Source organism: Toxotes jaculatrix, chromosome 2 (assembly GCF_017976425.1).
Source record: "Toxotes jaculatrix isolate fToxJac2 chromosome 2, fToxJac2.pri, whole genome shotgun sequence".
NCBI lineage: Eukaryota > Metazoa > Chordata > Actinopteri > Toxotidae > Toxotes > Toxotes jaculatrix.
In genome coordinates this window covers 14,913,950-14,929,890 of record NC_054395.1, presented here as the reverse complement: position 1 = coordinate 14,929,890, position 15,941 = coordinate 14,913,950, and the positions used below count along the sequence as shown (strand labels likewise).

General features: G+C 42.3%; 1 protein-coding gene across 5 annotated transcripts in view; it reads left to right on the top strand.

The window, feature by feature from the left end:
* Positions 1-15,941, top strand: part of casz1 (castor zinc finger 1) — a 77,361-nt gene that overhangs the window by 46,300 nt on the left and 15,120 nt on the right. For 3 of the 5 annotated variants that reach the window (XM_041063858.1, XM_041063867.1, XM_041063840.1), the window contains exons 3-8: positions 3,853-4,744; positions 6,471-6,536; positions 9,213-9,309; positions 11,848-12,012; positions 13,654-13,826; positions 14,311-15,176. In XM_041063858.1, the coding sequence (XP_040919792.1) occupies positions 3,853-4,744; positions 6,471-6,536; positions 9,213-9,309; positions 11,848-12,012; positions 13,654-13,826; positions 14,311-15,176 (2,259 nt within the window). The remainder of the gene's footprint in view (positions 1-3,852; positions 4,745-6,470; positions 6,537-9,212; positions 9,310-11,847; positions 12,013-13,653; positions 13,827-14,310; positions 15,177-15,941) is intronic. The other 2 variants (XM_041063874.1, XM_041063849.1) reach the window with 1 other exon arrangement.

Genomic DNA, 15,941 nt, shown 5'->3' with positions numbered 1-15,941 from the left:
GTTCATTTCAAGCTATTTCAAAGCCCTCCCTATTTACTGCCTGTTAATTAACTAACCAAACAGCGAGGAAGTTTGAAGCGTCCGTACATTTTTGTGTGTGTGCGTGTGTGTCAGATTAGTCCAAACAAATGCACATAATGTCATTTATTCAAACCAACTCTTTATTAGGATACCACTGTCCATTTAAACAAAACACACTTAAACTAATTCACAAACATGAACACAAATTGCTTTTTAAATCTCTATTTAAATTATTGCACCATAGAAAAGAATCCCACTAATCAAAACTTTCCCAGACTGAACTCTGAAAAACATTGAAAACACTGCAGATTATTAAAATGTTTTTTTTCTTTAACCAAATGGTTTACATTGTGCATGTGTGTTTTAAAACCGACACCCTTCAGAGGGTATTCAAACTCTAGATTAGTCCATATATAGTCACTAGCATGCACCTTTATCATCAGCGACACCTCTGCCTCTCAGTCCTCTGAGTAGTGAAGCTATGCCACACTGATGGCCATGTTTGGTCAGCCAAAAGGAGATATAATGCCCATCTGTTATCATATCTGGGAGGGAAAATGTGGCCTAATTGCCTCAAATATAGACAAGGCAGGTCTGTGTCGTGTGTTGGATTTTGCTTGCCTGAAGTGTCAAGATTAGGAACCACTTCTTTGTAGATTTTCCAGTGGCACCAGAGAGAGTGCAGAGGGAAATGTCACATGTGTTAGCATACAGGAGGGAAAATGATTAGCGTAAGTAAGGTTTATGTATTTATTTATTTTTGGGGATGGTTTGTAGGAATTGCGGTGGTGGCCAATCTCTCCTTAAACTATATACCACACATAGTTTCCCGCTTGGTGTCACATGATATCATTTAGAGGCAGCCAGATAGGGATTGAGTAGAAAACTCATTTACATGGTGTTTTAGAAAGGTTATCTCCTGTCGGTCCCAGTCATAATCCCTTCAAGTCCAATCATTTGCCTTTCATTGATAACATGTCACATGAAGGAATAAAGAGACTCAGCTAAATTTTTTTTGGAGGAGGTGATGATAATACCCTAAGCAAATAGAATATGAAAAAGGGGACGTTGATTCTCCCATGACAGAAACCACTACTCTCTCTGAAAGAATTAGCAGTTGACTCTGCAACTAAAATTATAGGTGGTTTTCTTTAATTTGGTTACCCACCCCAAACCAACAGCCAACAAACCTGAAACTATTCACAGTCAATACAGAATCAACTGTGACTTTTTTTTATGTTGCCGATGAGAACATATATATATGTTTTTTTGCATTTGGAAATTTTTAAAATATGCTTCTCATCCCCTGATGTTTGTCATACATTGCTGAATTAAAATTTCATCCCTCGCTCAGAAAAGTGCAGTTCCACTTTCTGACTCATACTGGGGTGGGTGGGTTGGCCCTAACTTTAGAGCTATATGATATACTGTGGCCTGAGATGCCCTTATAAATACAGTTGCAGTAAAATCCTACCACGCACTAAGGCTACCAACACCTAAATCAAGTGAGAAGAATGTTTAGCCAAATGACATGGACATGTTCAGATGTATCTCTAACAATCTTTCACACCATGTGCTCTTATCAGATTATGAACTTAAGGAAAAACTAAAATCTAACTATAGAATAAGATAAATTGTAATGGACCGCACAGTAAATACTTCTATTTGTATATACATTATGTCACTCTGTGGTCTCAGTACATGTGAAAACTTGGTAGATGTGATAAACTGATCTGTGGCAAACATACAGGTATTTCCTCTCAAATACCTGATCCATTTCTCTTAAATTTTTCATGCCCTTTCGATCCACCAGATACTCTTTCATACTGATCCACCGCGCAGAGGAGCAACCCCAGTGCAGTGAATGGAAATTTGGGGATTATTTTACATGCTACGCAGGAGATGTGAAAAGCAGGGCACAGCGACTGATTTAGCAATAACTGAGAAATCTGAGACAAGAGCAGAAATATTTGTGTATTAATTACCCGGGTGGTAGGTGACATTACACATCTCGCCAGCTCATGTGTGCTTTGGTCATGAAAAAAGCAATAAAACAGTTTTTAAAAAAAGGATTTGGACCCTGGTCCTGTGACTGTGCCAAAGATGAGTTAAGCTTGCCAAAGGTTTTAAATGACCCAGGTTAAATTATCATCTGAAGCATTATTAGCATGTCTGTCTTCTGGTATCATGCAAACTGACACAACATGCAAACAGATTTTTGGAATGAAGTTGAATCAGGAAACAGAACTATTTGAGGAGAAGCTGCCTCATGAATTCTCCCTGTCCTTGTTTTTTCTTTGTTTCTCTCTCATATACCCTTTCTCATGTTACCCCATGAATTTTACACCACACTCTTCTTCTTTATGCAGAGCTTTGTCCCCCCACTGCTTTCAGGCCAAATCATTTTTCCCTTTTCCCCACTCTCTGACCCTTTGCACTAACCTGGATGAAAGTTAATGGGCCAGAATTAATCTCCACATAATGCAATTAAACTATACATTGACTACATTTCGCTATGTCCTTGGGGAAGTTGTCCAATTTAATGGACTCTTAAAATGAAAGTGATGTTTCAGTTCACAAATGTGTAAAAAGAGGAAAGGACTCATTCTGTTCAGTTTTGAAGGTGACACATTTACCATGTTATTTTAAAATACCTCACACCAAGCTTCATAGGGGATTTTATGAATTGCACTTAACATGCTATAATTTCTCTGCAGATAGTAGTGATAGTTCTGTCATTTTAATAACGTGCAGCATCAGTCATCTAGCAGAAATTTACAGTTGAATGTGCTGACAGTGTAACTTCATTTCTGTGAAGCTGTATAAACAGATTTTTTTTTCTAAATTTTCTTTTGTATATTTTCCTCTCAAATGTGGTCTATTAATCTGGTTACTGAGATGCTCTTAGATGTAGAGCATTTGTTTGAAATATTACCCTCAACAGTAATTTTCTCATCAAATTTGGTGGCATAACACGATGATCACAGAAAATCAGAAAAGGTTTGTTTATTCGGTGTGTCCTTTGGTACAGACACCTGCAAATTCTGCAAAACTGACTTATAGTGCAACCAAAACAGGAAGAGCAATGTCTCGGGCTGCTTGTTTGTAGGCACATAAATACACAGCATGTACAGATGTTGGTGTTGCTTGCAGTGGAGAATCACTTTTCCTGTGGTTAAATTTACTCCAGTTCTGAAGTAACAAGGATAACGGCATCGCGTCAGTCATAAACATTCATTCTTCAGAAATGCACTATAATGTAGTAGATGTAGTTCTTCCATTAATCTCAATGTTGTAGCCTGTTTGCCAAAATGCTGAGGTGAGATATAATTGTTTCATTAATTGGTGAAACAAAATATATTCTACACTTTTTACACAACGCTACTCTGCCAGATTAATCCATTTGCAACCAACATATTTGATGCTAAACAAAAAAATAAATGATCAGACACAGACTATGCACTTCAGCTACAAAGCACAGCAAGAGTATCACAGTCATCGAGCAAGCATCAGTCAATACGAAGTGAGAGGGAACCGACTGGTAGACTGATTTAGTGACCTGAATTTGGCTACTGACATCTTAAGTGATGGGTTAAGTTGGGTGTAGTTTCGCTACTCAAATGAAAAAGCAATCACACTGATACTTGTATATATAACTTGTATATTTTGTTTTAGCAAGTAAAGACTTTGTTACAATAATGCCAGACAACACTAATGAGGGAGTCTGAGGTTCATTTAACTTTAACTAACTGGTAGCAGCTTTAAGGGAAAAAATATGAATGCAGTTGAATTACATCTTACAAAGGGGCTCTTTTCTGTTTTTCTCTGCAGGAGAAGCATCTGCCCTGCGAGACTATGCAGCCAATACCATGAATGAGTTTTTGGGAATGTTCGGTTATGATGACCAGCAGGTAAGGGATGAGCTGACCAAGAAGATCAGCTTTGAGAAGCTCAAAGCCGCTACCTCAGACCCCTCATCCCTCAGCAGTGAGGAGGCCTCACGGCGTGCCCGCTTCTCCAAGTACGAAGAGTACATTCGCAAGCTAAAAGCCGGCGAGACCCTACCTTGGCCCATGCATGCTTCCCCACCCAAACCAGACGACCTCAACTCAAAACTGGCCCAAGACAAGAGTGCTACCATGCTCCAGACCTCCGGGTGCCTCCCAGGGGCCGAGGCACAGATCTACTCCTCCAGCCTGGACCATAAACAGCCAGGAGGACCTCAGCTGGGCACATCTCAGCCACCCAATCCCTCTCACATGCAGAACATGGCGTCCCGTGCCTCCAAGTATGACTTCTTTATCCAGAAACTGAAGATGGGTGAGAGTCTGCAGCAGCAGAACGGTAATGCTTACAAGCGACCCTCAAAGTATGACCTGGAGAACGTCAAGTTTCTGCACCTCTTCAAGCCTGGCGAGGGCAACCCTGACATGGGTGGTGCCATCGCCTTTAAGACTGGCAAAGTTGGCCGCCCTTCGAAGTATGACATCAGAACAATCCAGAAGCTGATCCCAGGAAATCCTGAGGCCTCACTGATGCCTAACGTCCTCGCTACAGCACCAGGGAACCCAGGAGCTCCTGGTGTCCCTGCCGTCGGTGCAGCTGGGGCCAGCATCACTCCAGGGCTCACAATGGACCAGACAGCACACATAAGCTTCGACTACCTGAAGTCCAGCTTTTCCAAGACTGACTCCATCACCACAGGCACTGTGTCCTCCGTTAAGTAAGTCTTCTAAAACATCATCCTATGAATCTAGGAAGTGCAGACAATGCTTCTAATTTGTTTTAATACATTTTTAATCAGCATCAAGAACAAGTATAGCTCCACAAATTGTAATATGGTGGCGCTATTCGCACCAAATACAAATCAATTACTCCCTGGCCCATGACTGAATTTCACACTAAATGTAAATGAAATCTATTCTGTAAATTTTGATCCAAGTAAAAAATAAGGTGAGTACAGAGAGCATATATATATGCACCTGAAATCTGATAATAAATCACATAACCTGTCATTAAAATTCCAATTTAAAGTTTATCGGCGGATTGAAAAGATTCCAAGCTCAGAGGTCTGTCTTCCTCACACTGATAGTCTCTCAGTGGAACACCTTGGAGCTAATGTGAAGCTCACATACACTTAACTGCTACTGTGAGTCAGTTAGCCTAACGCAAAGGTAATTGCTACCTTTACTGCAGCCAACAGGAATGTAGTGTGAAATAGCGCATAGCGCCCAATAGATCCACGACATGATGAGTTGCGAAGGCACATGAAGTGTTTACTCGCTGTAGCACTCCGTGGAGACTGATTTAGCACAGTCATCGCAAAGTGACTGACTTCTTTCGTTTGGCTAGGGTGTAACAACTCTCCCTTTAATTACTTTGGAGCCATGACTAACCTCCCGGCGAGTCACAGGGGCCGACTCAACACTGCCTGACGAGTGCACTTTAAAGGAAGCAAACGAGGGGTTTGGGGAGCTAGCCTACAGTCGTATGCACTACCAGTAGGAAACAGCTCCCAGAGTCTGTTTGATTGGTTTTGACCTTGTCTCTAGTTAGTCAAGACCTATCAAGACACTGTTCAAGAGCCCTCAGGCACCTCTCCCTCAGGCTCTGGCCTTTGTCAGGTTGGGGCTCAGTGGAGCTGCAAACCTGGCTAACTGACCCAGTCTGGTGCTTGTATACAGGGAGGAGAGGGGGTACTAGGGAGAATGTCTGGCAGCACATCCTCCCCTCTGGGCCAGATTAACCTTAGGTCATCCCCCGTGTGGAGCTGCTCACATGGAGCTAAATGCCATTCCTGTGAGGGAGCAAGCAGAACCAATAACTGTATTATGACATCTACAGACAGTACTGCTACCAGCTTTGTGAAGGGAGTCACATCACAGGTGACAAAAAGCACAAAACATTCCTCAGCACACCTTTGTAATGCAATACATTTCTCCTTGTGTTCCTGTTTTGAACCGAATGTGATTGAGCTGAAACTTGTACTAAGTCCGTTAGCTTGATCCATATGCATTTGAAGCTGCAGTGTTGTCTTACATCTCTGTTTGAACCGAGTCCAGACTGATTGGAGACAACTTGACATCAGCATTAGAGCACAGGCCCTTAGAGATTATCAGAAAAGACCTTTTCAGAGCTTTTCTTCCACATCCCCATTATCCAGTTTTGCATATGAGCACTCACCAAAATACCCCCATAAAAGATTAATGTCCCTTTGCTCCTGCATTTTGCCTTTCATTGGTTGGGAGACCATGCATCAAAGTGTGCACCTTACATCCCTGATTCATACGGCGCATGAAAACGCTGTTATGCCACAAGAAAATGTATATTGATAGTCCAAAGTTTGGGAGCGGCTTGTAAGTAAATATTGTGTCAGTTTGTTTTTATTAACAACAGGCAGCCCAACCTCACCATTAATCCTGTCTCTTTTGTGTTTGCTGTTGCATTAGGAATGGCCTGCCACCAGATAAACCCGCCAGCGACGACGTCAACCTCTACCAGAAATATATTGCCAGGTATGCAAATCCCTCAATGCGCTACACCAATGAAAAAATATACCCAAAACAGAGATGGACCTTTTTTTTTATGTACTGATGGCGTGTTTTATTAAGTGATGTAACTAGATAGTAGACTGGTATGAAAATGTTCTGTGCGCAGTAAATTAATTAAGAAAAGACTCCAGTTTATGTGCTGAGAGGAAGTAGAAGGATGGGGGGGTAATGAAAGAGAAATGGTGTGATGGCAGCTTACTGTAGCTGGTTGGATGAATGCTCACTGTGTGTATAGCACTAAAACATTGAGGAGAACATATTTCTGTGCAACTCTGTACTGTTAGCTGTGACTGACACAGAGAGGATATGAGTTTAGGCCCCGGCTTCTTCTTTAGTTCTGCCATTTATTGTTGAACACACGAGGAACTGACTGATCTAAAAAGTCAGTCATTCACACCAACAGAGACAAAAAAAAAACATCAGGGGAGGGGTGGTATCTTTCGTTTCAGTGGACACAGAACAATGTCGCCCATTCTGGATTAATTTTGAGCCGACACTAGAAAGGTGATTATCACTTGTTTGTTTATTCCGTTTAAAAAGAAAGAAAAACAGCATTTGAAAAGCCAAAGTGGCTTTGGCATTAATGATTACTTCTCCAAGCCATAACATGAAGGGCACAAATCAAAGCCTTGGCACTGACAGACACACATCCTCTTCTCCACACACATACACACACACAAAACCCCTTCCTTGGACTGATTACATTTTGCAAGAAGATTTAATTAAGGAATTTTTAATGAGGCTTCTGCTGGCACTGCCAAGAACTGTTTTGATATTTGCGCTGCATAATGCATAAAATTTGTCTAAACATCTCGGCAGTTGATGCACGGGGAGGCTGCAGATAAGCCCAGATACAGTTTCAATTTCCGTGTTGGGGTTGGGAAAAAAAAGAGAAAGGAAAGAAGAGGAGGGAGGAAAAAAATGGAAAAGGAGGGCTCATAAAAAGGGCAAATGTAGCACGGAGAGGGGAGGTAGAAGAGGGGGATGGTCCTCCTTGGAGCTCAGGCTAATGAGTGCACACTAATACTAAAAACCTGCTTTGTAAACGTGTTCGCACCCAATCCTTGTGAAAAGGGAAAAAAAAAAGTTCTTCATCTCCTCACCATACTACAGTTTGATGTTTTAAAGAGCTTCCCTGGTAGTGTTTAGTTGCAGTTTTCACTCTTTAAATGCTTTCATGCACCCACTATTGCCTCGGCACTTTGATCTGTGTATCTCTATTGTAACTGGAGATGCGCTGCAATCTCTGTATCGTGGCGATATTAATATTTAATCTGCTGCTGAATAGCAGCGGCCCATTAGGCCCCCTGACGCGGCAAGTGGGAATTGTCCAGAGGCAAAGTGATACAGCTGGGCAATGAGCAGAGGGGTGGGCCACAGTCTCAGGAGGATGGGGGGGCTTTGTGTGCTCATAAATGTAAATGTGTGTGTGTGTGTGTGCGTGTAAATGTATGTGAAAGAAGAGTATAGAAAACACTAATGCATGGGGCATATGTTGGTTTTATTGCGTACACGTAATTCGACTTGTTTTGACTGGTTTGGGCTTTTCTAAAAAAGAAAAAAAAAATCCATCAAACCTTTCCAGAGCCGCCCCCTCCCTCTACTTCCATCACCATTTTCCAGACTCACACATACACTCACACAGCCAACTTAAAAAGTGTAGTGGATATACCGTTCAATTAGCTTAATGAACTCAGCAAAGTGATCTGTAAATGCAGCTCTGGGATAATCCTAACAAGGAAAAACAGAAAGAGAGAGATGGAAAAAATATTACTTAGCCCCCTTTTCCCCCTCTCCACTGCTCTTGCAGATGGAGCTCTTGGCAGCAGCAGTGCAAATGTTTATTTGTGTGTTTTCACTGGTAATTGGAGGATTTTAACAGTCATCATCGTCAGGCTTATAATCACCACCGTAAAAGTGGTTGTACTGTAGCAAGCAGCAGCCTTTTTTTTTTTTTTTTTTTAAACTAGTGCCAGACTAAAATCTGGTTTTTGGACTCCAGATGAGAGAGTGAGACGGTTTTCAGTGAAACGTGGACATAGATGTTCGTACATCTCAGGATACCTGACCCTTTTCCTCACAGAGTAAAACTGTGGTTAACCTGAAGGAACTGAGCATTGATTTGACAAGGGTTTTCACAGCGTTGAGAAATAAAGTAGTTATGGGGCGTGTGAATGTGTGTCAAGGGAGAGGGTTTCAGTGTAATAAGTGTCTCTTACGGCTGCTTTGGAAATAAATGGAGCTAATTTGGCTGAAATTGGTGTGACAGACGGGTAAATTGTTGCAGCAGTGTGGAAAGCAGAAGCCAGTTTCAAGGTGCGAGCTGTGTTACTTTGAAGGTGAGACGAGCATAATGCCTTTGAAAACTCCTTCACCTGTTATATTTAGTGCCGTCCTTGGAATTTCAAATGATTTCTTCACTAATCTTTTTTTATTTGCTGTTAATTATTTTTGAATCACACCGACATCTTTCTGAGCTGCTTTATCATTCAGCTTTTTCATCCCCGTGACTGTTCTCTGTGTGATAAGCTCGCACGTGTTCCCAGGTTTTCAACCAGTCTTGATGTCATTTCATTCATTTCTCCGTGTGGCTGTTAAAATATGTAACTGTTGAAATGTTTTCTGTAACGTGGTTTTCAGGTTCTCTGGAAGTCAACACTGTGGGCACGTGCACTGTGCCTACCAGTACAGAGAGCATTACCACTGCATGGACCCTGAGTGTAACTACCAGGTGAGCGTGAGTACTTTATCACTTTTTTGAGCATCACCCAAAATACGATTGAGCATTTTCTTGTGTATGCTGCAAACTGTGCCTCAGAGTTCAGATTCTCACACTATGAGAAAAATAAGACAAATGTTATTTTGTTTTTCAGGCCTCACCCTCACTGGTTAAAACCAGCTAGTTTAGTTGCGTCATTTATTCCTAACAAGGTTGGGTTAGGTGACTGTTCTGTTTCTTCAGGACATAACAAAGGGGATGTGGTGATCTGAGAACAGACAAACAGCACAATGTGTCATCTTTTCATCACTGGTCACACCTAGCTGTAGTTTACAAAGATGAAAAGTTTATTGGCCTTTGGTCTGCTGCTCAGGCTATGGGTGTTTACGCTCGTTTGGTTCGCAGGCGTCTTCCGAGCGCAGTTGGTCTTTGACAGTTGTCCTTTTATCACAAGGGTTAATTGTAAATATGCTTGAAATATGGCTCTTTTTCATCTATTTTTTGGAAAGACATCTGCCAATGACTGGGGGCCTGCCTTTAATCCCCTTTCACGTTATTAATCTAGTCCTGGTCCCTGGAGTTGTCATGTATGGCACAGGAAGGAGAAAAAACACAAAGCAGATCATATTACAGGCCTTGTGTTTGCCGTAGCATATGGCCTGAGAGAGTTAGACAAACACGGGTAGATTTGTCAAAGATGTCAAAAATCCATGCACAGCTAGTGCCATGTGTGTTTTCCTTCCTTTCCTAACAATTTTCTGAATTAAGCCATCTTCAGCTGTCATCTCCTTTGTCTGCTGCCGATCTAGAGAGATTACCGCTTGATAAATATTGTTTATGTGGTGAAAAGCATTACATATCTAAGCTTTCATTTTCTGCATGAATCCCACTTCACAGTCTGATGAGACACATTCTTGGAGGAATACAAAGGAAAATCATTTCATGTCATTATTTAGAGCGTTAGTTCAGGTTATCATGGCAATTTCCACGGTCAGGTCCACATTTCTCTGTTGCTTTCGCGTTGCGTGGAAACACTGATATGCTTTGGAAGCCAGCTCTCGGGATGTCAATACCCTGAAAAAAACAGGCAGGCAGTGATGAGCAGCCCCTTTCGAAGCGATAACTCATGAAATGTTACATGACACACACTCCTGGAATATTATCCCACTGCCAGCCTCCGGGCGATTGGCTGAGTCTTAACATTCTCCTTTCATGGGCTTGTACATGAGGGAGAGTGTGCATCTTGCCACACTAGTGGGAATCCTAAAATAAATGTAGCAAGTGGCTCCCAACCTTCATCACCACTCAACTGAAAATGAGATCTTTTTCCCAGTCAGCTCTCTCCATGGCCTATTTTGGACAGCTTGATGGATCGAATGTACCATGACCGCAGTTCAACTTCTCTTCCGGTCATCATCAACCATTAGACACCAGAAATCCCAAAGCCCAGAACTGAGATTAGGGTTTTTCAGGAAAATTATTCAAAAACTGTTGAATCTAAAGCATTCATCAATTAGATTAAAAAATCCTAATGATGTGTTTGCTCCTACAGGAGTCAAACATCTCAGAAATATGCAGTGGGAAATGGGCCAAGAGCAAGGGAACAGCTGTGTGAGATCTTAGCTTTTTACTTGTGCACGAGTGAAACACATGACACAAAGCAATTACCCTACTTTGTACAGCAATTAGTTGCCTTTTAGAATAGTTCTTTCTGATGTTTTTCCCTCAACTGGAGATAAATATGGATTGAAGAACTGTCTCATTGATTTGCGCTTCTCCTGTTACAGTTTCTGTAACATCAGCTTAAGTCCAATTACAGCAGATTTGGTTGCTGCAGGTCTCTGTGGAGTGACTTTTCTGTTTTCCCCTCTTGATTCCTGGGTGTGGGAGGGATTTTTTGTTTATTTATTTATTTATGTTGTAATTTTAGAAGGCGGGCCTCTTAGCATATTCACTCATCACTACAGGCGAAGCCTGCACCAAAAGCGACTGTTAATGCTTTAATTAAAAATGGAATCATATCTCGGCGAATTGAAAGGGAAAATGTTTTTTGGTTGGCTTGTTTGTTTGTTTGTTTCTGTTGTCTTCTGTTTTCCCCTGTGCACGTCTGAGAAACCAGCTGCATGGAACATAATTTTTCCAGAGTCAGAAACATCAGAACTGTGATCTTGCATGTCAATTGACTCATCTTAATTAAAAAAAAATGATTTTGGTGGAAGGGAAAAAATAATGTAAAGACAGGGGGTGTATGGGGAGCATAGTTCATGTTTCATGTTTCATTTCAAGCTTCTCTTGTACTGAGAAAGTCCCTGGGCCTTTGGATAGGACACAGCTTGGAGATATGCAAAGTAAATCAATAACCACAGAACACGTCATATTTAAAGACATCATGGCCCTCTCCATTGCAGAGCGTGCAGCCCCCCCCAACTGCCAATTGGCTCCTAAATGTTGCAGCTGCTGCTTCCACAGAGATAAAGTGACTTGTTGCTGATTCTGTGACTGGTTTAAATAAACACCAACCTGTTGCTGTACATTTTTCCCCCTCCCCTTTTGCAGAGGTTTACCAGTAAGCAAGATGTAATCAGGCACTACAACATGCACAAGAAGAGGGACAACTCCCTGCAGCATGGATTCATGCGCTTCAGCCCTCTGGACGACTGCAGTGTTTACTACCATGGCTGCCACCTCAATGGAAAAAGCACCCATTACCACTGCATGCAGGTACACTACGCATACTTACACCTCCTCTTCCACCTACACGCATACCCACAATAAACCCACAAACACGTACAGTAGACATGCATGCAAGCACATGTGCATATACACGGAAATAGACTAATACCTGTCTACAAACATGGCCACAAGTGCTTAAGCACAAAAAACGCACAACTCATGCTGGTTGAAAATGTTTAAATATAATGTTACAAACAAACATATGATTCATCATTTAACTTACACTGCAGAGCCACACAACAAACATGGTAATCGGTAGATTACACTCAGTCTGAGCCTTTTTTGTAGCAATGACATGTCAGTGCAGTGTAGAACCAGTTAAGGCAGGTAAAAATGAGTTGCAGCGCATCACGATATAAATTAATGCCCAGATCTGGGAAATGAGGCCACTCGTAAGACACACACAACTTCAGGATGTTTGAGAGTCACACAGTTGACTTGCATCTGTGAAATGGAATTACAGTTCCACTCTTTTTCCATTTACACCAAAGTGTCTTTAAAGAGCAGTTTGGCAAAACGTGCCCTTAAGTAAATAAAAGAAAATCAAAAAAGGGTGAATACACGTGAGGCTGCTTGTGCTTTCCCCACCTCTTCACTCTCTCGCTCCTTAATTGGCATGGATAAAATTCAGTAAGGTGTTTATATAAACTACACATTTTTCATCTTTTAGTACCAAGCAGGCAGTTGAAGATTGTTCCCCCTTCTGGATTTGTTTAATTTTTTACATCTGCTTATTTTCAATGTGTCATTGTGCCGAGAGCTTTCTCACCGGCAGGGCAGCAGTGCAGCGGAGGATGGCTTGAGATATATTCTTTTTTAAACCCCTCTAACGGCGTAATTGTTATTAGGACATTTCAGCCCTTGTTTTAACAGTCCCTGAGAACCTGCAGATGTTGGCATCGGCTCTCTTGATTTAGGGGGGAAAAAAACAGAGTGGCATTTTTTTCATTGTTTGACTCAATATGGAGAAGTTGCCCGGTTTGTACGGATGAAAAGTGCCAGGGATGATATACAATTGCTGCTTTTAATTCAAACATTACCTGTTTTTTTCCCCCTCTGTTGGCTCTGAGGGCTCCTGAGTACCAGAACATTTTAAACTAAAGACCAAGACAGTCATCTTACTCCTGTCTGCTTTCCTCTCCCCCCCTTCCACCTCTGAAATTTGTTCTCAGAGTTACAGTAAGTTTGTGGTGACTGCACTGTGGCACTCCAAATATGAATTTCATTTTGTAAAAGGCAGCTTTGCCAGGAAGGTACTGTAGTTTCAGCTGCCTGCTGTGACCACTGCCTCTTTCAGTCACTTTTTTCTTTTTTTCCAGTTGTCACAATGACAAGATTGTTTCCAATTCACAAAGGTTTCAGTTGAAACAAAATGCTCTGGTGTGTCTTACAACACCTTAAATTGTGAACGTGAGAAAACAACGTTCTTCTACCCATTTCTAGGCCACTAGCATCTTCTTAACCACACTGCGCTCCTTTCTCTATGACTTGTAAAGTATATCAGATCTCTTTAAAGCAATGCGTTTTAGAAGTTGGCTTTTTTCAAGCCATTCTTGCAAACTGAAACTCTCATGTCTGCTGTGGGCCCAGATCATGTTGTTGATTACCATGCTTTGCCTCCGTTTGTAGGTGGGCTGCAGCAAGGTGTACACCAGCACCTCAGATGTTATGACCCATGAAAACTTCCATAAAAAGAATGCCCAGCTGATCAACGATGGCTTCCAGAGATTTCGTGCCACTGAGGACTGTGGCACAGTTGGGTGTCAGTTCTATGGGCAGAAGACTACACACTTCCACTGCAGGTGAATGTGGTGGATGTTTCTCCACAGGATTCTTTTTTTCTTTACATAAAAATAAAAGCCAAAAAATCACAGTAGACGAATATAGGCACATTCCTTATGTAAAAGTAAACAAATGAGAGACAGCACACACAGTTTAACATGAGGTGAAATCAGGACTAATGGCTTCCTGTTAGTATATATGAACATTACAAAAACAGAATGATGAAGGAAAAAAAATCTGTACACCAAAAAAATAAAAAATAAATAATAATGGATATAGATAATCACTCGGTTGATTCATCAAACTCACCCCCTGGAATATTTCCCTCTGGTAAAGGTTGCAGGTGGTGACGTGTCTATGAAGCTGTGTCACTAAACTGCTTCAGTTATCATCCCTCCATTGTGAAATATTTGAATCATGTGGACCCTCTTCATGACTCCCAACTGAGATACTGAGGAGGCTTAGAGCTTCATGTTTTCCCTTTATTTTCCATTCTTTTCTCAGGCGCCCAGGCTGCACATTCACCTTCAAGAACAAGTGTGACATTGAGAAGCACAAGAGCTACCACATCAAGGATGATGCCTATGCCAAAGATGGCTTCAAGAAGTTCTACAAGTATGAGGAGTGCAAGTACGAAGGCTGCGTGTACAGCAAAGCCACCAACCACTTCCACTGCATCCGTTCCGGCTGCGGCTTCACCTTTACCTCCACCAGCCAGATGACCTCCCACAAGCGCAAACATGAGCGACGGCACATCCGCTCCTCAGGCGTCATGAGCCTCTCTTCCACCTTCCTGCCACAGAAGGACGAGCCAGAGGAATCGAGCAACGATGACCTGATGGATTTCTCAGCCATCAGCAGCAAGAACTCAAGCCTGAGTGCCTCGCCCACGACCCAGCAGTCCACCACTGTACCGCACCTGTTGGCCACGCCTACAACTGCTGTCTCCTCCTCCTCTACAACAGGCCACACCCTCAAGCCTACACCCTCATTGTCCAGTGCGGGCCAGCGTATGTCCAATTTGCTGTCCCAGGCCCTGCCCAGCAACATGCCGGTGGCCCTTGCTCTTTCCAACAGCGCCCTGGCCGCCAACCCATTCTTCCCCCTCATGCCCAGGCTGCCTCTTCAGCCACCTCCACCAGCTGCTAGCCTGATATCAGCTGCATCCTCTGGGGCCCACTCCATGCCCACCGACTCACTGACCCAAGGTTGCTCCACAGGGGGGGCAGACGGAGTCATGGCGTCTACCCCGACCTCCTTTGCCACCTCGTCCATCATGGAGAAGATCTCAGCAAGCAAAGGCCTGATATCACCCATGATGGCCAGACTGGCGGCTGCTGCCCTGAAGCCCGCCAACAACCCAGATACAGGTAAGTCACTTTGCAAATAGTCATCATTGTGCAAAACGTGTGTGGATCTTCTACCAAATGCACAATAGAAAATAATAGTTTGTGCACAAACAATGAGCCAAAATAATAATCAAATATTTGTTTGCATCATATATTACAGCAAAAGCTGTGTGGTTTTTCTTCTTTTTTGTTTTATATTATTCTAAATGTAGTTGGTGGTCAAATTCTAAACGCATGAATAAATCTGTAGTTAGCTGGTACGTTCAGCTAGTCAGTCTATATTCTAGAGAGTATACTGCATGCATAATAAAAGCCACATCCTTTTTTTCTGTGTGTGGACTCCACTCCACTGCAGCCTGAACAGACAGAGTGCACTCAGAGGTCATTTCTATCACTATCCCACGTTGGAGAGAAAGGCAGAAAAACTACCGCTTTCAGGCTTAAAGGGACATACCGGAGGCATGGTCCTCTGCTCTGGGCTTGTTATTGTGTTGATCGTTTGTTAGATACCCACAATCCATTTGGAGATAAATGCGCTGACAGGGGAGAGTAGAGCCTGTAAAAGTCTCTTATGATGTTCAGAGTGGGGGCTCCTGGGGCTTGTGTCGAACATGTTTCCTCATCATTGGTCTCTTATCTATGTCTGCGCCTGTTCCAAGCAAATGGAGGTGGAATGAAATTAAGTTCAGAAATTGCGAGAACAAAAAAATGATTTTTTTTTTGTATCCGCTATGCAAACTGATAAAAAAAAAACTGAAATCGCTCAGGCAGAAATGACTCAATGCA